The 23,332-nt window shown below is 42.8% G+C and overlaps 1 protein-coding gene across 1 annotated transcript in view; it reads right to left on the reverse strand.

Moving 5' to 3' along the window:
• Positions 1-23,332, reverse strand: part of ATP8A2 (ATPase phospholipid transporting 8A2) — a gene marked incomplete at its 5' end in the record, with an annotated part of 501,820 nt that overhangs the window by 39,924 nt on the left and 438,564 nt on the right. Inside the window, 2 exons of the mRNA XM_081083630.1 lie at positions 8,136-8,231; positions 14,495-14,583. Of these exons, the coding sequence (XP_080939756.1) occupies positions 8,136-8,231; positions 14,495-14,583 (185 nt within the window). The remainder of the gene's footprint in view (positions 1-8,135; positions 8,232-14,494; positions 14,584-23,332) is intronic.

Raw genomic sequence — 23,332 nt, forward strand, 5'->3', positions numbered from 1 at the left:
GTTCAATTTGTAACAATGAAATTGGGGGTCACCACAACATGAGGAACTGTATTAAAGGGTCGCGGCATTAGGAAGGTTGAGAACCACTGCCTAGGACTCCACTGCTTTCCACACACTCTAATAAAGATGACATTGAAAATGGAAGCATTGGGTGACTCTCAATATCTTGGCTTTGTGGAAAGAGGCCTGGCATTAGGAGATGGAGGTCCAGCCTGTCTTCAGCTGGGTGGCACTGGGAAGGTCCCTGAGACCGTGTTAGGAGAAACAAAAAATGAGGCATGATTTCAGTTAAGCCCGTGGCATTGAAAACAAGAACAGGCAACCAAATTTGGATCTTGCCTAGATCCTAAAACAAGCCTAATAAAACCCTAAAAAGATAGGATTGAGACAATCCAGAAAGTCTACTTATAAGCTAGGTATCAGTTAATACCAAGAAATTACTGTTAATATTTCATATGGTAATAGGCATTGGAGTTAGTGTTTACATGTAATAACATAGACAAGTATAATATGTATTAGTTATAATACATGTTAAAATACTTCATGTGATATTTAGAGCTATATCCTGCAGTGTGGAAGGGTAAACTGCTGTAATGTCTAGGATTTGCTTTATATGCTACAGCAAAGAAAAAACAGGAGCAAAACCAGGCTAGATGAAGCAATTATGGCAAAATCTCGATAAGTGTTGAATCTGGGCAATGAGTATATGTCAATTCATTGTGTCTCTCTACTATTGTGTATGTTTAATATTTGAATAACTTAAAAAACACTTTTTAAAGGAATGAATTAAGGGAAGTCCAGGCTGACACTGCCGCAGGAGGAAAAGTCAGACATGGTGGAGTGATGTCAGAGAGCAGGCCTGGAGCGGGAAGCATCTGCTCCAGGGCAAGGATCTGTCTCCTCTGTCCGCCAGGACCCAGCACCCACACAGCTGTGTAAAGGCAGTCCACAGAGAAGGGCCGAGGCCAGCCTAAGGCACAGAGGAGCAAGGACAAGCTTGGTGCGGGGGAGTGGGGAGGGCAGGGAGGCAGGAGGCTAAGATGCATAGAGGTAAAAAGAGGGAGAGGAGGCAGAAACCATGCTGTGGCCCTGGTCTGTGCTTGAGTCAACAGGGAGTGGGAAGCCATCAAAGGTTTCAGACCAGAAAGTGGCATGGCTAGGGCTGTGTTTGGGAAACCACGTCTTCAGCTGTGTGGAGGATGCAGCGAAGAGGGAAAGGCGCCCCAGTGGGCAGAGCAGCTCGGATCACAGAGCATGGGATCAGTAACTGACCTGAAAACAGGGTTGTGGAAAAGTGGGCGGAAAGCTGTCTATTTATGGGAACACACAGGAGACTGATGTCCCTCAGGATGCAAAGATGAAGAAACAAGATGAGGCTGAGAGGAACGACCTGTCATTGCAGGGACTGAGAACCACCATGAAAGGGCTGGTTCTGAGGGGAGAATATGGGCTTTGGCGACGCCCTGCATTTCAGGTGGATGTCCTGAGAGCAGTTCAGCAGGAGATTCTGGAGGCGGCCTGACTGGTACACCCTCCTCTTTGCAAACAGGATGACTTGGGAAATGGCCAGGATTTTGAACTCTCCCCAATACCCACAATCCCAAAGCTCACGGCTCACAGGCTTGCCCACACTGCTCTGATGTCCCTGGGATTCAGCTGATCTCTGCCTAGTCCCTTAGCCTGAGGTGTACCCCAAAGATGTACCCCAGAGAATCTGCTATACTCACACTCTGTCTGGGTGCTCTGGGTAAACCCATCTGAAATAAAATGGCCAGTGAAACAATTTTGATTCCGCTTCTAAGTCAGGGGATGGACTTACAAGTATTAACACTTTCTGATTGTCTACATATGCTATCGATTTAATATGTTCTATTTCATTTAAACCTCAAATCAAATGAATAATGAGAATATGAAACCTCAGAGAAGTTAATAACCCAGCCAAGGTCACACGGCTAAGTGAGTGGCAGGGCATGGACTCCAACTCAGGTCCGTCTGCCTTACAGTCTGTGCTCTTTTCTCTACGTCATGACCCAGCCATGGGAAAAATGCAGCTGGAAGTGAAATAAATCTTAACCAGGTGTTGGAAGCAGACATTTGCCACCTGGTCTGGAGAGATTTGCCACAATGACACCATAATTTCCTACCCTTTTAGCTAATTAAAAAAATAAGAGAGTCCTGGCCGGTGTGGCTCAGTTAGTTGAGCACTACTGTTCCATGCACCAAGAGGTTGCTGGTTCAATTGTGGGTCAGGGCACAAGTCCGGGGTGCCAGCTTGATCCCTAGTAGGGGGCGTGCAGGAGGCAGCTGATTAATGTTTCTCTCTCCCTCTCACTACCTCTCTCTCTAAAATCAATAAAAACATATTTTATTTTTTAAATATTTATTGTTGAAAGTAATACATATATCCCCCCCCCCCATTGACCCCTTCTAGGCCACCCCCCGCCCCCTGCCCCAGGCCTTCACCACCTTACTGTCTGTGTCCATGGGTTATGCATATATGCACACAAGTTCTTTGGTTAATCTCTTCCCACCCACCTACCCGTTCTTTCCTTCCCTCTGAGATTTGCCAGTCTGTTTCATGCTTCTGTATCTCTAGATCTATTTTGTAAAAACATATTTTAAAAAAAGGTATTTTAGGGGAAATAAGTGTGGGAAGCAGTGAGAGGAAAGCAAAGGAAAGACAGAAACTTGCATTGCCAATGCCGATACATTAAGAAAAAATTTTGTCCCTGAAATAATATAAAGTTTATATTGGAGAAATACTACACAATAAAGCTTGTGTACCTCCTATTTGGGGGTAAGCTTATATCTATTTTTGACTAGGCAGTTGTACCAATTTTGACTTGTAGTTGTGACAATACCAAGAAGCTCTTTAAACATCAGTTTAAAGAACAAAGGATTTCTGCTTAAATGTCAAAGCATATTGGATATATTTTAGGTGAGTATCTGTACTCAGTCCAAATGTGTTATTTTTTTTTTTTGGGGGGGGGGGTTGTTTTTAATATAATTGGTTTTAGGAAGAGCACTAGGAGAGTGCTGCCCAGAATGAGGGATAAGCTCTCATTGGTTTGAGATCTTGCTGATGTGTGTCAGGCTCTGTCCTGTATCAGGATTCCCAGGTCGCTGGCTTGGACTGGTGCCCCGCCTCTGTAGCAGGAGCCGTGATGAAATGGAAGCTGGTTGAGCACAGGCTCCCAGACAGAGAGTGACTCAGATTTCTTTCCTGAATTTCCAAGAGGCGGATGGGCTGTCTACATTACACTGTGTGCGCCGGCTCAGCCTGGGGTCACAGAGCCCATGCATCAGCGTTCAGGGAGAACATAAAACCAAGGGGAGATTCAGTGATCGCTCACCATAAGGTGGTGACCTTGACCAAAGGCAAAGAGTAAGCTATACTCAGGCAGGGAAAGCACTTAAGGAAAGAGAATCCCACCACCTTGCTGCCAAAAAGCAGGGGCAGCAACCAGAATTCCTTGACCTTGAAACTGGAGAAAATCAGCCCAGTGCCCCCCCCCCCCCACCTCCCATCAACTATGGTGAACAGAAGGAAGGTCTAAAACAAAACAAGGGTGTCCTTGTTGTTTATTCAAACTAAGTCTAAGTGAAAAACTAGATGTTTTCATCAAATGTATTCACCTTTCTTCTTGCTTGACAAAATACCTAAAACTCAGAATACTCCCTCCCCCACACCAAGAAAGAAAAGCAATTCGAGGAGGAAAAATGCTAGTTTGTCTTCTTACCTGACATTTTAGGCATTTGTTTAAATGATATTTATAAAGGTAAATGGCCACTAATGGGTTTTCTTCCACCAGAGAAAAAAATTACGTCTGTTGCACTTTAGGAATATAGAGGGGGAAAAATTACCTAAACATTGAAAAAAGGAATTCTTCCAGTTAGCTCCTCATTTTTTAGACATGTGCAAAGAAAGGACATGCATGACAGACCGTTCCACACAGAGAGCAGCGAGGTGACCTCTGGGTAACGGCTGCTTTGGGGAAAGGCCTTCCATACAGTTCACATGTAGAAATGGGTCTGGCCGCAAACAGCAGAACCAGAAAAAGGTCTCACCAAAGACAGACACACCAAAACCAAGAAAAGCACTGCTGTCTATTACCTTTAGCATTTTCATACTTTCCTATACTTTCTAGTATAGAAAATATAGTTTTATCCAAGTCATGAGAATAGGTTTATTTATGCATAAATTACGCAGGTTAATTTCAGAAGACAAGATTTATCAATGCAACTGTGCAGAAGCATTTAATAAAGTTTTAATGCTTACCAAAATAGTGTGAAATCTTGGGGCTTAGACAAGATCAATAAAATGTTCAAGTATTTTACTGAGTAAATAAAGGGCCTAGACGCAGTGGTTCTCAACCTTCTGGCCCTTTAAATACAATTCCTCATGTTGTGACCCAACCATAAAATTATTTTCGTTGCTACTTCATAACTGTAATGTTGCTACTGTTATGAATCGTAATGTAAATATCTGATATGCAGGATGGTCTTAGACGACCCCTGTGAAAGGGTCGTTCGACCGCCAAAGGGGTCGCGACCCACAGGTTGAGAATCGCTGGCCTAGAGGGATGCATAAACTGCCTAGGTACCATTTAAAATCGTAATTGTAAATTTGGCACATGAGGGCTTCTTAAAAGATTTTTGTTGTATTTCTTATGAGTACATTCCTGAGAAAAATTGCTAGTATATTTGCCAGTGACTTGGACCTGGGTTTTATGACTTGGCAGAATGTCCTAAAGGATTTCAGAATTGAGCTGAGTAACCCTGGGGTGGCAGGGATGCTCAGGACACCTGAGGTAGAGATGCTTTGCTGGCACCCAAGGCAGGATGGCTGTGGGCTGTTGGGAGGACCCACTCCAAGACTGTTCAACTTTGCTAGCACTAAATGTCTCTCCATCTGTGAGTTTTTGTTAGCTTTATTCTTAAGCCATGAGATAAGTGTCTCTCTCACTGGAGCCAAGTGACCACCTGCAAATCTCTTAGCATCTCTCTGGGGCCATTTTCAACATGAGCTAACACACCCAGCACCAGCAGCTCTGCACAGACAATGCAGATCAGCCTTCTTTTCCTCAGCGCCACCTGACCAGACTTTTGTGTTTCCACTCAGTCAGTTAACAAATGTTTGTGGTGCTTCTACCATGTCAGACTAACAGCTAGAGAGAGATGCAAAGTAAATGGAAACATCAGGCAGGGATCAGGAATAAGTAATGGGGAGTGTGGAAAGAGACCAAAATACTCAAGATCTCTCAACGAGGGAGTCTATAAATCTTTAGAGGAACAGAGCTGAAGAAATTACAACTCTCCTCATGATGTCCCCCCCCCACCCCCACCCCCCCACCCCCGCCCCCAGCACCAGAGGCGCACAGGACTCCAGCCAGGTGTGAAAGAAGCAAACAATGGTGATAAAGGAACAATTGTGAGGCAGCTCTGGAGAGGCTCAGCGGGACACAATCTCTGGCCAGAGCAGCACATGGCCATTATCTAGTTTGCAGATGGAACACCCAGAAAACCTGGGAGCAATTAGGAGGGAGAAAAACAAATGGGGGGCTGCTGAGGGTGATGTGAGGGATGGAGTCCCAAACTATCTTCTGCTAGGAACTCAAAAGTGAGGCAAGACACTGGGACCAGAGGAAAAGGAAACCATCACAACCAAGTGGGGCTTGCACAATGATAATCACACCCACAATCGCTTCAGCAAGGGGAGTGATGAAATTTACAAAGCCACCAGGAAACAGATATTAAAATGTAGGAGGTAGGAAACCACATTTAAACTCCAATTATCTCCTGATATCCATTTGAACATTTAAAAGTGAATTCTGAACAGGACAACTAAATTTTACAAAGAGCATTCTTTTAATCAACAACAAACAGAGACGGGCTCACACTCTCTTTCAAAGCTCCTGCAATAGCATGGCTCCCCGGCTCATCTGAAGACTAGTGGCTGGTGTTCTGTGTTCCTGCTATGGGTCAGGCAATATGCTGTGTTGTCCTCATTGTTTCATAAACCATAACCCCTTTTCCCCTCAAAATATTAGTCGTCTTCTCTAACAGATGGCGGCTACTCCTTTTGCCAGAAACATACTTTCATCATTTTTGTCTTTTCAAGTTTTTTACATCCTCAAAGCCCTGTTTTCCATCCTATCTTGGACATGAAGCCTTTCTGAATCTCTTAAGCTACAGCCTCCTGGATTGCTCTCTCTTCTGAGGGCCCTCCGTGCTCCTGACCTCATGGCCAGGCCAGCAGAAGACACTGCCGCACATCAGATAAAGTGCATTCTCATGCCACATTATATGTAATGTTTTCCTGTCTGATGTTTGAAAGGAGTTTTAGAATTTTGCTTTGAAACTCTTATTTTACTTCAAATTACTTGTGACCTCTCAGCAACCCTGTGCATACTTGAGAATTCTTGAGATATGAGAGCCTGTAAGTTGTTTTCAAATAATGATAAAACTTATTGTGATTATTCAGCGTCACAGTAATTAAGACTGAGAAGTATCTTGTAGAGTTTTAAACATTTGCTAATTTCAATTTGCAGAGGGCTTTCCCTTATTTTTAAAGCCTATAAATATGTTTCTTTTTAGATCTCAAAGAATTTTGTAGGTCCTTAAAAATCTAGTAGGAGCTAAGCACTGTGCCTGAAGTAACTACGGCCAGGACAGGCGTGACACGCCTGAGCCGCGTGCTATCTCACCTATGGTTAGATAGATCTGCTGTGAGCCTAGGCCAGCCATGGGCAAACTACGGCCCGCGGGCCAGATCCGGGCCGTTTGAAATGAATAAAACTATTGAAAAAAAAGACCGTACCCTTTTATGTAATGATGTTTACTTTGAATTTATATTAGTTCACACAAACACTCCATCCATGCTTTTGTTCCGGCCCTCGGGTCCAGTTTAAGAACCCATTGTGGCCCTCGAGTCAAAAAGTTTGCCCACCCCTGGCCTAGGCCCTGCCTGGGGCCTCAGGATTATAAGCTTACTGAAGACAGATTTTTGTCTTATTGGCTGACTTTTTTAGAGTAACTAGCACAATTGCCATAAATGAATGCTATGGGCTCATTATTAAAAAATAAGTCCTAAATGAACAAAAAACCCACAACTTCAACTACATATTATACAATCCCATTCCTAAAATAGTGACAATTATTGGAAATTATGCTCCTCATATTTTTCAAAATGTTTGGTTCTCTTTCCTTTGAAAACATACTTTTTCTTTATTGCTTTGAAAGATGGTACAAATAAACAGAATATAAATAAAACACATAGTAGGAATCTCTGGAAATATTCAACGTCTAGATTTTTTTTCATTGGCAGTTAGCTACGGACTTCCTTCTAAACATTTGTTTACAAAAGAGCATAATTTTCTAGATGTCACATGTCTCTAATATAGAGGGGCCTCTTTATTGCACTCACATTGTTCTTGGGTCCAGGTAAACTTCTTTGGTAGTATTTGGATTTAAACTAAATTTAATCTCATAAAATTTTAGCATATGTGATTAAATAAAAACTACTCACATGCTCAACTATGACGTGTGGGGAAGAGAAGGCTGATGCTCTATGAGAAATAAGCACAGGGAGCAATGATATTGTCTCCACGAACCAGCCAGTAAGACACTATACTTTCTCAACACCAGTAGGAAATAATAATTCATTAAAAACAAAACCACAGTCATACATGAAGGGAACTGTAACAAGATTTATATGAATGATATGCATTTACATGAATAGCCTACAAACTTTCATGGTAGATACACATCCTTTAGTGTAATAATTGGGCCTGATATCCAAAGGCCTAGCTATTAAACTTTTCCACCTTAATGTAATATTGCTACTATTTGTATTTTCTGCATCTGGCTTGCTTTGCTTAAGTCCAGACCCAGTCAAAATTCCAGTTTAACTTGAGGTCAGGCCCAGTGAACCAGAAAGTCAGGTTTTATGTTGTCATGGAGAGAGTGTGACTTAAGTCTCACCATGACTACATTCTTAGAGAATAACCAAAATGCTTAAAACGGAGCACCCCATGCTCACATTGAAGACTGAGAAGAGAGAAACACGGGAAGGAACGGTAGAGAAAAGGGCTGGAGGACACGTGTTCTTCAAATAGTTAGATGGAGATGCCCACCTCTTTCCATTACTGTCCCGAAGCATCGCTTTTCCCATCTTCGTTTCCAGCTCCTGTACCTCCTCCAGCAATGTTTTGTGACAGGTATGCTTGACCCTGTGTCACAAGGAAAAGACAGTAAGAACATAACACTTGAACTTTACACAGCTGTGAAGATTGGGTATTCTCTTCTTGGGCTACATCTGGATGCCCTTTGACTGACTGCTGCTGAGGTTTGGGGCATGAGGGAGCATTCTCAGTCCCGTGCATGGCAAGGACTATACCTGGGGAGAATCAGGCGTCAGCCCCCTAAAGACTTCTGCTTTTTTTGCTGAAAGCCTGCAGATCTGAGGATCATAGCCATTCAGAACAAAGACTGGGGTTCCTGGATACTCGTGTATCTGTCTCTAAAGCTTTCCACTGCATGATCTAGCAACTCAGAAGATGCTTTAAATCCCCACCCTACTGGACGTGTGCTGGTCCCCTGCCCTGTTCTCTACGGTGACCAGAAAGTCCAGGGTAAGCAGCTTCCCCTCTTTCTTTAGTGTGAAAAGAGCCACTGCCATTATAGTGCTAGAGTGCATGCTCTTCATGCCAAACCCTTGACCTGAGACTTGGGCTTGACACAAATACCCAGGTACAGCTTCTCTTGTACAGCCTTGCTGCGAGGGCCTGCAGGTGTAGGTCTCAATGGAGTCAACAACTGGGGCATGCTGGGCCTTTCCACTACAGCTCAAACCCCAGCCTAGACACGCCCCTCTCCTGGAATTGCAGGGATAGTTACCTGCACCCTCTTTCTGATTAAACTGAGAAGAATACCTTACAATGTTCAATAAGTGGCTGACCTCAGGATCTTCCTAAGATTGAGACTAAGCAGAAAGCTACTGGTTGGAAACAATGCAGGTGAAGAAAAGGCATTTAACAAGATGCAAGTTAGAAATAGGAAAGAAAAAAAAAGCTGTAGAAAGAAAAGCACTAATAACTTAGCCATGCAGGACAGGCTTACATACAGGGTGGAGCAACAGTCGGTTTATGGTTGTTCCTATGGAAAATAACATGATAAATAATAAGTAATAATACAAGAACAAACTCTGTGTTTCGTGTACTCACAACTGTGAACCAACTTTTGAACCACCCTGTATTATGAAAAGCTTTTCATTAGATTCAGTATAAAGGAGTATGAGGATCCTGCTAAACACCAGAACTCGAAGACAGAATAAGGACAAAGACTGAGCATATATCTGCAAAGAAGTGAAAAGTGTAACGGGCATTCTGAAGACGTGAGCTGCTTTATTTAGTGGAATCACACACTCCCGCCCAACCTCCACCTTCAAGGAAAGAAAGTCTATTGAGATAATGCCCAGTCATCCCCTAACACTCCGAGTTAATCTCTAATGGAGTATTAGTACTAAGACACTGTATATGTGCCTGTCATTCCTTTTCCCAAAGTAAACAAGAGAACTGAGCCACACAGGTTTTAACACATAATACCTTAATTACATCAAGCAGTGGCCTGAGACTCAGTAGTGATAAAATGCTGCAGTTCAAAGCAGAAACAGTGGAATTTTAATTTAAACAATAATTGAGAAAATGTTTAACATTTTGCTGTGAAGGCAGTCAAAAAGAAGGTTAACATTTATACTGTTCAATATTATTAAACATGCTGTGCCTCAAATGTTCCTTTTCATCTCATGGGCTTACAGGGATACACTGATAACAAGCCAACTAAGTGGCAACCCCCACCACACTTGGATTCACCCCAGACACACAGGGCCCACGAGAACGTGTCTGGTCAGTGCTCAAGGATGCGCACGCTCTCTCACTGTTTCAGGATTGTCCTTACTCCACATCCTCCTCCCTTCCTCCTCCCCTGCTGCCCCACAGAGAGCAAGCAGGGTTCAGCAACCTCTAGACCAGCCCCCAGTGTTATCTCTTGGGCTGCAAGAGAAGGGCAACTCTAAGAAGCAGGCTTGGAATAGGAAGGCTGGGCCACTGGGCGCAGGACACTGGATGTCAGGAGCTTAGGCCAAGAATAAAAGGGATCTGCCCCAGCTTTAACTCATTCACAGAGGGAAATGATCTAAATATCTTGAAGCTACCAGGCATTGTGCAGGTTCTCAGTGGATGGAACCGCATTCATGCCCAAGAGTCAGGTGGCAATCCGAGAGCTAGCCTGGGAACCTACCCACATTTAAGAACATGAATGGAGACATTGGGGAGGATTCTGCTATTCTCTCCACATGTAGCACTGGAGGAGAAGGGATGCTAGCACTTAAAAGTGTTTTCTCAAAGAACGTTTACCTAATAAGGCCTTAATTAGGCAGACAAATCTAAAATCTCCCCTGTCAAAGTCTGCATGTGAAATGACTAAAACCTAACACATGAAGGTTTAAGAAGCCAATCTTGAAGTATCAGCCCCTGGCGTGTAATTGAGGTCTCTTCAGGAACTGGAGTCTGGCTTGTTATGAATCACAGCTTGGACAGAGTGAGCCCCATTATCTTTGGACGGCTTATCCCCAGTGGTCCAGGGCTTGCTTCATTTAACCCCACATCAAGAGACCAGGGATCACAAAAGGGGCCGGGTGGGGTGCTTAGTCACTGTCAGAGGGTGTGCGATTCTTCTGTGAGCCCTCAGATAGTGCTAAAGGTATCTCCAGGTTATTAGGGAATTTTAAAATAAATAGATTGGCTTAGAATCTTGAACTTTCCATTTCTTTGTTTCTGAAAGTTTTTCCTAGACTAGTGATGGCGAACCTATGACACGCGTGTCAGAGGTGACACGTGAACTCATTTTTTTGGTTGAGTTTTCTTTGTTAAATGGCATTTAAATATATAAAATAAATATCAAAAATGTAAGTCTTTGTTTTACTATGGTTGCAAATATCAAAAAATTTCTATATGTGACACGGCACCAGAGTTAAGTTAGGGTTTTTCAAAATGCTGACACACCGAGCTCAAAAGGTTCACCATCACTGTCCTAGACTGTTCTTTTGCATGAAAGGATAATAAGTTAAAAGGAAATGTTAATTTCTAAATGTGGATGAAAATGTATACACAATGTGCTCCAAAAGAAATTAGTGTAGTTAGAAAATTTTAGAAATACCAAGGCCCATTTGTATACAGAAATTTCTTATTACCTTTTATTTCCACTTAACTGCCTATCTGGGATTATAATAAGGAAATGAAGTCATTCTGGAATTGCTGAATGTATTGTGTGCTGACTGGTAGACTACAGGAGATATAAGTTAGATTAAAGAGGCTGGTTCCCGTGTTCAGTGGCCTTGAGCCTTATATCCTGACAAATTTCTCCTAGAGGAGAATAAGTACATGGCTGCTAACCTAAGAATGTTGTCATAGGTAAACATTTTGGAAGAGTGTAAGCTAAAGGATATTAAAATAGTTCTGGGCAATTTAAACTTCATGCTTCTAATAAAAATAGTCATTAGCCAGGTATCACATATAATCAATCAATTATTTTAATAAAATATGTATTAGTTTGGTCCCTTATGAAAATTCTGGTGAACAGGATAACAGAGTAGGTATCTTACGGCATCCAAATCTGACTTAAGATAGTCTAACAATGGATCTTCATCCAGAAAATTGACAGACTTCATGGGAAAAATGACTGAATTACCTCATGCTGTTTTTTTCTTATTCTTAACACTCCAAGTCCCAAAATAGAAGAGAGAGACTGGGGCACAGAAGGGGGAAAATGCAGAAAGAACGTACTTTCTTAAGCGCTCATAGAAATACATGGGGAAAGGCAGGCCTACCTTGTGCTAGAATTTAAAAGCTCTTTTGAAATAGTTAACCACCAAAATTCAAAACAAAACAAAAAATTTCTGAAGACTGGTCCTCGGCAAGATTGAAGGACAGTAACAAACGAGTTAGGCTCCCGCCCTTGCCATCTGCCCTCACAGCACTCTCTGCAGTTGCGCCTCGGTTCCGACTCTCAGTTCATTTAAAACTCTTCTTCTTGTCCAAGGTGCATCATAGCACATCATGTTTCAATAAATATGTGACAATTCGAACCAAAAGATGGGTGGACCTGGACATTCAGGATTCCTATTTCAGTTCAGCGTGCAGGAAGGAAAAACAGACACGTTTATAAAGCTGAGGTTCGGAAAGACAGCTGAGAGTTCAGTGATACAGCAGCTCAGGCAGCGCTCTCTTCCTGGGAGAAGTCTCCTACTTTACTTAACTCAACAACAAATATCTCAGTCTGGGGATATAATATGAGATAAAACCTGGGCCTTGTGGTCAGAGGAAAAGTGCTCAAATAAACCTGCAGAATTATTGTTTATGAGGAGACAGGGGACTAGTTTAGACATTAAATATATACTATAAACTGAGCATACTTTGGGCAACTCCTCCAGATGAGTGCCAATATATGCCATCCTCCCACTCCCCCAAATAAACCAAGGCAAAGATGCATTTCTGGAAGTGCCTCTGGAATTCAGTCGGGGCCTTCCGGGCTCAGCCCAAAGCACGGGCTCTGTGCTCCTGGAAGGGCTGTCCTGGGCCTGCGGTGCGGGGCAGCGGCAGACAACACTGGTGGTCAGCCTCTGCTCATGCTCCCCCCCCCCCCCCCACCAGGGCCTTCTTTACAGGGCTCTAGCCTGCTGGCAAGCTTCTTGGAAAGAAAGCGACTTTTACTCTTTTCGTATGGTGGAGATGGAGGCAGGCTCATTTGCTTTATCCTTTTAAAAATGTAAGTGGTGCTAATTTTACACTGCCAGGAGTCAGGAATAGATAATATTCCTGCTTGAAGGAATAGAGAATTTGTTTCCTGATTGATGAGGAACTTTTACTTGGAATGTATTGGGGGGAAAAAGAGACAAAAAGGCAGACACCATAATCTGAAAACATTGTCTTTGAAATGAGAAAGATACTTCTGCTAAAGTCTCACTTGGCAAATATGCAGTCTCTAAAAAAATTTTTTTTCATGATATTCATTTTAGGTAATTGAATAAAATAGCCTAAGATTAATTTACAGTCAAATCACTATTGTCAGTCACTATAAATTGAAAAGTCATCTGATGTAGCAAAGACCTAAAACTAAATTTATTATCCTGCAAAATTGACAAAATTCGGTTAGGTAATATATTTTGCCACAATTAAACTATGTGTACGATAAAACTATCATTTTCTTTTAGTGCACTTAAAAGATTGAAAAAACATCTTTTCTGGCTATAATTGAGTTCCAACGATTCTGTTTCTACTATTTATAAAGCACAGTTTCAGTAGGTAACATGGAAACAGTGGTAAATTGGAACATTTAAGAAATTAGAATTATTTAATTTTTACTAACAGTTGTAAAACTTAGTGAACAGAAGAAAAAAAACAACCCCAAAATATGTGCTATAAAATTGTCTCTTCTCCCCTCTCTCTCTGCATTAGGTGCCATCGGTTGTCAAGATAATGCCAAAATGAAGACTCTTTCAAAAGACATCCATAACTGTCAGGCAATAACATTCTCATTGAGTGTGGGAGGAAGGGAGAGAGAGAAATGAAATCTGATGTCTTTTCCTGGAAGATTTGGATTAAAGTCTCAATTCTCTACCTCAGGGCCCCCAAATAATTATGCTCTGACCAAAGTAAAGCCAATGCAAGAGTCTCAATTTTCAGGGAAGTTGGCAACTATTTGTAAGAGGGAGGAACCAGGCATACACAACTCAAAAATCAATATTGTCTCATTTGCAGTATTCCATCTTTTGCTTACAGAATTAAAATTTACATTACCTTGTTGCTTCTTTTACGTTGTGTACAAGATATTTCAGAAATGATTTATTTTAAAACATATAAACAAAATTTAAGCATGAATTATTTCCTGTTTAGCCTACATTATAATTTCATCTGTGTAGTTCATTTTCCCATAGACCTGTAAACTGACGCTCTGGAAGAATTATATTTGAAGGATTCCTACAGTGAATTATTTGGAAAAATAAAGAATACTAAATTCCAAGTATTTTGCAATTTAAAGTGACTTGCATAGACACAATTTTCCTTAAAGCCAGGCTATATTTATGATCATGTAGCAATAACTCTTAGACATGAGGAAAATGAATTTCGAGTCATACTTCCTAAACCTGGTAGTATTGGGACTGTACTTAGAAACTCCCCCTTATAATCAAGTATAAGGAACATCCCTCTTGACCTTCACACAGTCTGTCTTGCGACTCCCTTTTGTCTAAGGTGAAGCACAGGTTAAAAGGAAAAAAACCAAACACAACATCCTTTACATCCTTTGCTGGCAGGTGGCAGGAGACCGGTTTCTCCGGAAGTCTCATAGCATTTCATATCCGATGCCAATGCTTGTGGAAGACAACTACAGGGGCAGATGAGTTAGACTCAGGGCTATTACTTCAGTTTCCACTTACGCTCTCCAGACCACATCTTCAATCAAACACGCAGTAGGAACCAGAAATAATCCCAACCAGAAGTGTGCGGAGCTCAGGACCATAGCTGCCTGCAAGAAGCAGAAATGACAGGCGTATTTAATACTTTTTCTTTAAAAAAAAATCAAGATATAATTTAATCAAGGCAAAACATTCCCTAACACAAAAACAACAGGCAGTATTAAATTCGGTGACAGTTAAACGTGCACCTAGGAAGGATGTCAAGGGGCCTGATGAGACGAGCTCTGCTCCATGATCATCAGTTCTTGAAGCTCCTTTCCAATCAGAATACTGTCCTAAGTCCCTCCTATGAGAAATGGGGGACACCAGACTCCTTTGGAATAAATCTTTACCCAGTAGGCTCCTTTCATCCACTTCACTTATCCATCAGCTCACGTTCCTTCACTGTTCATTCATTCATGGAACCAATATCTTGGAGTAAAGCACAGTGATTCTCCATACTCAGAAGGGGAGGATGAACAGATGTTACAGGCTTTGCCTTCAATGAACTTAAAGTCATGTGGTACACACACAGACACACAGACACACACATTTGTATGGTGCCATTTACATGACACAGTGGAATGTATATGTCATGATCATATTATATGGAGCTTTAGAGGAAGGCTATTAGGCTAGAACAGTGGTCGGCAAACTGCGGCTCGCGAGCCACATGCGGCTCTTTGGCCCCTTGAGTGTGGCTCTTCCACAAAATACCGACTTCTGCGCATGGGCCACAAAGTTTCAATCGCACTGTACGTGAGCGTCCGCACATGGTATTTTGTGGAAGAACCACACTCAAGGGGCCAAAGAGCCGCATGTGGCTCATGAGCCGCAGTTTGCCGACCACTGGGCTAGAAGGCTGGGAAGACTTCTTGGAGAAGACAGCATATGGGATATGCCTGGAGAGATACAGGATTGGACCTGTATCATTGGGATTGGGGAAGGGTACAAGGGGAGTGAGTCCAAGTGGAAGGGTGGACGACAGGGGGACAGCCAGGAGCGGTACCTTTGAGGACGCTGTTCCTGACATACTGAGACAGAGATTGTTTGGGAGGAGCAGGTAGAGAGGGTTTGAAGGGAGAGAGTTGCAGGGCCAAATCTGATGTCAGTGAGGTGAGGAACTGAAAAGAATTTAGAGCAAATGGGGGCTGGAGAATGCAGAGTCCTTAGATTTTGGTTTTCAAGTGAGATTTTGATTTTCGTTTTGGTGGCAAGGATCATGGAGCTGGCTGGCCATTGACAAGCTGGCCTAGAAGGATGGGCTACTTGGAACAAGAACCCAGAATAAAGTGTGACAGGCCTTTCATGTTCTTTGGGGTTTTTTAGATTTGGAGTTCTCACCATCTGATTCTGCTGGAATAGGTATTTTGCCACAACTCATTGCAAAGTGGAGTGAGGCTTAGAAGTGAAGGGGAGTGGAGGAGATGTGGAAGATGAATGTCAGGGCTCTTGCTGGAAATTGGTTGGGCTGAGAATCAAAGGGATCCCAGAGCAACCTTCTTCATACTGCTCTTCTCTTCCCACAGAGAAGGTGTGGCCTCTGCACTCCCTCACATGGCCCTGTCAGAGGTACTCAGAAGCTGTGACAATGAAACAGAAGCAGTGAGGTTTGGGTAAAGCTTCACTCCAGCCCTAGCACTGAAGGACTCTCTCTCCTTTCTAAAAACAGGAGGGCCCTCTTTCAGAAAGAACAGTTCAACCTTACAAATAGGTGAGTACGTTTTGCCCCATCAATGATAGCTTAGAATTCATCGCAAGGAAATAAGTAAGGAAATGTATAAAGAAGCAAGTACCAGATTATTCACCATGGTATGAACTATCAAGGAAAGTGAGGGATAAATGTCCAAGAAAAGGACTTAATATCTTGTGGTCCATCAAATGGGCTGCTATTCAGAAAGTAAAATGATATAGAATTACATGTGTTGACAGAGATGCCCTGCTACATTGCTAGTGAAAATCTGGGTTCGGAGACAACCTTTTACAGGAGCCCTACCATGGAAATGGGTGTGTGGAAAGGAAGCTGATTGGCCCAAGCCTCAGAATTACACTTGAGATGCAGTCCACCCACATGTCATGGCCTCTTTTTGTTGTTGTTGTTATTTATATGTCAATATACATCAATATACACCATACTCTTTGTAGTCCTGTTTCGGTATTTCCTCACCTTTAAAAAGCGCATTTTAGGGTTTCAGAAACAGTGAAGTGGCCAGGCCTTGGTGGACTTGAGACTACTAACCCTTTGCATATGCGAGTGCTTATATGTTCAGGAGAAATGCCCGGCATGGGATATCAGAAGGACTGTCTGGGTAGGAGATTTATTGGTTTTATTTTCAGAGATCTTTGGCTAGTTCTACTTCCTGCTTTTTCTATAGATAACATATATTACTTACATGAAAGAAAAAGTTATTCCCCTCCCCCCCAAACAAACTTCGAGAAGGAGTTGGGTGGTTAGCAGTCCCCTTCCTGCAGTCCAGCCTTCTACCTCCGATACTCCGGCTCCCTGCTGACAGGGTCCCCAGGAGCCCAGCTGAAGGGACCCCTTGAGTTTTGCTCTTGCTACAAATGCCTCGGGTGGTGCGTGGCCCATGGAAAGCAGTCCTGTTCAGCCATATTTATCAAAGAATCCAATTATTGAAAAATAACATTTTACAACCATAATGTAATATTTTAAATACATTATGAAAATTAGAACTTTTCACTGCTGAGGAAATAAAGAAAATGAACTTTGAACTGCCCTGTTTGAAATATGGAGACCCTCCTAAATTAACAAAGATAAATTGGAGAGTTGAAAGTATTGTTGTTGGTTTTTAAAACCTGGAGCTGTGAAGGTATCATATATATAACTAATTTTAACAGTGTGTCTCCTTCCAGAAAGGTTTCTACCATCCTGATGTTCAGATTGACCAAATTCCTGAAGTATTTGCTAAAGCCACAGCCTTAGTCATTTAAATTTCATTAGATTGTTCTTGTTTCTTAGCATAACAAAAAATGTTTATTGAGCTGAGCTAGGTGACAAATGGCTCTTAATTACTCTCCCCTTCCCTCCACATACACTATTCAGTGAGGTTTTAAAAACATCCTTTTGATGTGCTAACAGTCCCATTGGGAAGAATGCACCTCTGGGTTAACAAGTCCTTAGCTAGCAATCACTATTAACCAGTTTGGTGCCAAATGCATAGGAACCACTCTGGTCAATTAGAGCAGTGGTTTTCAACCTTGGCTGCACTTTAGAATCACCTGGAAATCAGGATTTTAAAAAGATTCCCAGGTGATTCTAATGTGCAGCCAAGGTTGAGAACCACTGAATTAGAGGAAAGTGAGGCTCAGGTGGGTGCAATTATTTGAGAAATTAGGACACAAACTGATGAGGGTTGGAAGGGATCCAAGGCTTGTCTAATTGTAATGCTGCACAGCACCCCCTCAAGTCAGGCAAGCAAGCACTTCTTAACCGGGGACACCCACAGAACCAGTAACAGGGGACCAGTGCGCTCCTTAGCTTCAGTGTGCTACTCATCACACAACATGCCCACAGTGCCCAGCCCTCTGTGAACAGGCGACAGCAGGGGAAAGGGTTTAAAAAGGGCCACCAAGCTAGGGAAGGTCACTTTGTGCTCCCCAGTGTGGGGAACATTTGAAAGGAAGTGATAGAGATGGAGAAGGCAGTAGCTCACGTGTGAGAAGAAAGCTAAGGTTCTTTGCACATCACTATGTGCCAGACTTCCCATAGAGAACTTCATTGAATCCTCCACAGTCCTCATTTTACAAAGAAACATTAACTCTGAAACTTCCCCCAGGACCTGAAGCCAGAGAGTAGGGTCATCAAGATGAGGTTCAAACCCAAGTTCTCCTCCCTCCCGCAGCCTGAGGAGTGAAGCCCCGTCCCCCATCTCCTGCCTGCCTGTCCAGGGCAGAAGAGACTTCTCTAAGTTTAGAGAGAACACAATACTCAAGGCACAAGTCTGACATCAATTTTACACCAAATTCAAAATTTAAGTAGGAGAAAAATTGCAGAACTTGTAAAGGTACGAAAACAAAAAGAAACACAGGAAGAAAAATGTCCCCAATCCCTCTACTCCCACCGAGCAACAACAACAAAATAAAACCCAAACATAACACTAGGCTCCTAAGAATACATGTACTTGTAATGCCTTTCTCCTCAGCAGAAAAGAAAATGGCATGGCCGCACAAAGCATTCAGCGAGACCACATTTACTTGCCACAGGAGGGAGGAAGCAAATTCCAGGCTGAAATCCAGTCCTTCATTTCCTGTAATCACTCTTCCCCGCACAAAACGCCTAGGGCCTGGTGCCAATTTTAAGTTTCGATTTACTGTAAAGGGGGAAGACGTCTCACTTCAATACTGTGCAACATCTTCGGAAGCACGCAGGTCAGAAACCTGGTGTGAATGCAAATGAATTTTCAGAAAAACAATCAAGTGATCCCCAAAGCACTGGACATATCTCTGATAAGTCAAAAAACTAGCCAGGCCCTAACCGGTTTGGCTCAGCGGATAGAGCTCCGGCCTGCAGACTCAAGGGTCCCAGGTTCAATTCCGGTCAAGGGCATGTACCTTGGTTGCGGGCATATCCCCAGTAGGAGTGTGCAGGAGGCAGCTGATCGATGTTTCTCTTTCATCGATATTTCTAACTCTCTATCCCTCTCCATTCCTTTCTGTAAAAAATCAATAAAATATATTAAAAAAAACAAAACAAAAAACTAGCCAGTACACTCCATCCTGATACCTAATCCACCTGCACGAAAGGGGATTTGAGCCTACAGCCTCCAACACAAAAACCTGCCTCCTCAGCCTCTCTATTATCTGCACCTGATAATGGGAGAAATTAAACAACCATCTAAAAGTTCCTACAAATGCAATCTTATTAAAGACAAAAGATACAACCAGTACAGTCTTTTCAACATTAATGTTTTTATCACAAAGCATAAGGTAGCTTTATCAGTGGATGTATTTTGAAACCCTCAAATGTTAGTGATGGTTCATTAACATCATCCTCTGAAAAGGGTTTCTCAAAAGTGACCCTATGTTCTTACCAAACATATTTACCCACCAAGAGGTCAAAGCAGTGCTCTTGGAGGTTACAATTTAAGTACAACAGGTTGTCGAATATAGTAGCTTTGCTCAACTTTATTTCATTATAATGTTGATGAGATGCTATAGGAACTTCACTCTTATTTATATCAATTAGCCAATGGTCAAATTGGTTTTGTCATATGTCAGTTCCTATAAAGCAGTGGTTCTCAACCTTCCTAATGCTGCGACCCTTTAATACAGTTCCTCATGTTGTGGTGACCCCCATAAAATTATTTTCATTGCTACTTCATAACTGTAACTTTGCTACTGTTATGAATCATAATGTAAATATCTGATATGCAGGATGTATTTTCAGGGGTTGCAACCCACAGGTTGAGAACTGCTGCATATTAAGTGAGAACTATCCTATATAATAAAAGCCCAATATGCAAATTGACCAAACAGCAGAATGACCTGTGGAATGACCAGTCGCTATGACGTGCACTGACCACCAGAGGGAAGACACTCAACGCAGGAGCTTCCCCCAGCCCATAGACCCCAGGCCAGCCAAGGCAGGTTGCAGCGGGGGGGGCCCCCTGATTGCTCCGCTGGTCGCCCTACAGATTGGCCCTGATCAGCAGCCAGGCCTAGGGATCCTACCTGTGTACTAATTTTGTGCAGCAGGCCTCTAGTACACTAATATGCACAAATCTTAAGTACTTAGTTATAAGACTTTTGACAACTGCCTACATCTGTGTAACTACCACTCAAAACAAGATAAGACATTTATTTCATTCATCCCAAAGAGTCTGCTGTGCCCTCTTCAAACAATCTCCACATCCAACTGGCAATCACTGCTCTGCTTGCTGTCACTATGGCTGCTGTACCTATTCTAGAATATCACAAAACTGGAAAGACAGAATACTCATTCTTTTGCATTTGGCTTCTTTCACCCAACACAATGTCTCTGAGAGCCATCAATGTTATTCCATTCATGTATCTGTAACTTGTTCTTTTTATTTTTTTTCCGAATAGTATTCCATTGTATGAATATATCACAATTTGTTTATCCTGTGGATAAACATTTGAGTTATTTCCAGTTTTTGACCTATTATAAGAATAGGCTGGTCTGCACATGCCTATACAGTTCTTTATTGTGTACATATGTTTCCCTTTCCTTTGGGTAAACACCTGGGAGTGGGGTTGCTCTGCATATGGTAAGTATATGATCAACTTTATAAGAAACTGCTAGAGTTCTCTAAAGGGGTTGTTTGAGTGAAGTGAGTGTATGAGCATTCCAGCTGTGCCACATCCTCACCAACATTTGGTAGAGTCAATATTTTTTATTTTAGCCATTCTAGTGGCTCTCTGTGGTGGTGGGATTGTGCATCTGGGGGTTACTCTGACAAACAATGTCATCATCCCATGGAAGCCATGTGAGAAGAGGGACCCTTCGCCAATGACTGGCAGGGCAGCTTGAAATTAAAAGCTACTGGCAGCAAAACCTGAAGCTAGTAAGACTGCCCCCCCCACCCCTTGCCCTCCAAGGGCACTAATCCCTGTTTCAGAGCATATAGAATGTGATGACTTTTTAAAAATTGGTGTAACATTCAAATTATTAATTATTCCTAGCCTGTGACAAGAAGGTATTTCCAATTTCCCCCATACAGGCTATGAAGAGGTAGAGTTTGTCAATGCAATTTGCCTATTTATTAGAGAGAAAGGCGAGTCTTCAAATCCCTTGAATTATCAATTTATTTTCTTTTTCATGTAATGGTCATTTTGAAATCCTATTTTCTCTTTAGTGCCCCATTTTATTTTATTTATTTATTTTAAATATTTTTATTGACTTCAGTGAGAAAGGGAGAGGGAGAGAGAGAAACATCAATGATGAGAGAGAGTCACTGATTGGCCGCCTTAGGGATCCAAGCCTGCACCCCAGGCATATGCCCCCACTGGGAATCGAACCCTGATCTCCTGGTTCATAGGTCAACGCTCAACCACTGAGCCACGCCAGCTGGGAAAGTGCCTCATTTTAGAGACCAAATGGTTGATCTAACCCCATGGTTGGCAAACTGCGGCTCGCGAGCCACATGCGGCTCTTTGGCCCCTTGAGTGTGGCTCTTCCTAAGCCTTAGGAGTACCCTAATTAAGTTAATAGCAATGTACCCACCTATATAGTTTAAGTTTAAAAAATTTGGCTCTCAAAAGAAATTTCAATCGTTGTACTGTTGATATTTGGCTCTGTTGACTAATGAGTTAGCCGACCACTGGTCTAACCAAATGGCTGTACTAAATCACCCAGAATGACCCTGCACCCTGCTATGCACTAACTTCCTACAATTTTGGGGCAGGGGGGTGCGAAGACAGGCAATTCCTAGCATTCTGGTATGGGAAATTAAAGCAGGGAAAGTGGGACTCTCATTTCTGAGTTTAAAACTGATGCTGTGTAATCTGTATGTTCTACTTTCAGGAACAAAAAAAGCAAGGGTCACAGGGACACATGTGCAGTCTCTATCTTCTATGTCACAGGGGCACTTGTCCCGCAGGGTGATGGGGAGGGCTGCAGGGACACCATGTACCAGAACTGACTTTCCTGCCACAGAGGTGAGCTTGCTGGCTTCCTGCAATTAGGCTGTGGATCTGTGTCTGCAGCATAGTATATAAATTGTGAATTCATGGGCAATTCTAACAATCACGGTTTCTAGATTGCAATCCTTGTGTGGTTGTTCAGAAAGCTAAAAGCACACTGTGCTGACAGTTCTCCATCTTCCAGAAGAGAAAAACCAGATGTCCAACAGGTCCAACAACCCTGATAACTTAGAAAATTAGGTTCAACATTAAAGTACAGTATTTAGGACAGACATGAATAAAAATGGCCCATCTTGTTGATCTGCCATCTGAGTGATGAGCCCCCAGAAGGGATGAGTGCCCCTCCCCATGATTATGACTAGCTTTTCCCCTGCATCTAGAAGGTCCAGAGACTCACAGACTGGCTCCAGGCACCCTCCAAGTTGCTCTTCTGCCCCCACAGGCCCAGGGCCCTGCCTGGATACACAGAAGCTTCGTTTGGGCCATTCACTCGCTGGCTGCTGTGGTACCTGAATACAGTCTGGTGGCATCACTCACACTTGCTAAGGTAGACTAAGGAGGTGCTCTTCTCACTCCTCCTCCTATAGACATGGATGAAACCAGGGTCTCAAATAAAGAGCTTGGTGGAGGCACGACGGGGAAAAGGAGTCTGAAAGGATCAAAGAGAGAGTGACCGGAAAGTGTTTCCTGAAAGGCTGAGGGGCTATGAGGATTTCTGTGGGAGGCTGGATTACTCAGCCTTTAAAAAGAGGCCTGTTGCAGTTAGCTCAGGCTGCCATCACAGAATATCGAAGATTGAGGGGCTTAAACAACAGACATCTGTCCTCACAGTTCTCAGACTGGGGTTCCCTCATGAGGGCTCTCTTTCTGGCTTGTAGATGGCCCCCTTCTCACTATGTGCTCACATGACCTGTGTGTGTGTGTGTGTGTGTGTGTGTGTGTGTGTGTGTATAATCCTTGTATGGTTGGAATCCTTGTGTGGAGGAAGGGAGGGATGGGGAGAGAGCGAGCACTCTCTCTGGTGTCTCCTCTTAAAAGGGCACTAATCCCATCATGAGGGCCCCACTCTTATGGCCTCATCTAAAACTAATTACCTCGTAACAGTCCCATCTCCAAATACCAACACAGTGAGGATTAGGGCTTCAACATACAAGTTGGGGAGGAGAGCACAAGTATTTAGTCCATAACAAGCATGGA

This window comes from Myotis nattereri, assembly GCF_964212035.1.
Source record: "Myotis nattereri genome assembly, chromosome: 2".
NCBI classification, from domain to species: domain Eukaryota; kingdom Metazoa; phylum Chordata; class Mammalia; order Chiroptera; family Vespertilionidae; genus Myotis; species Myotis nattereri.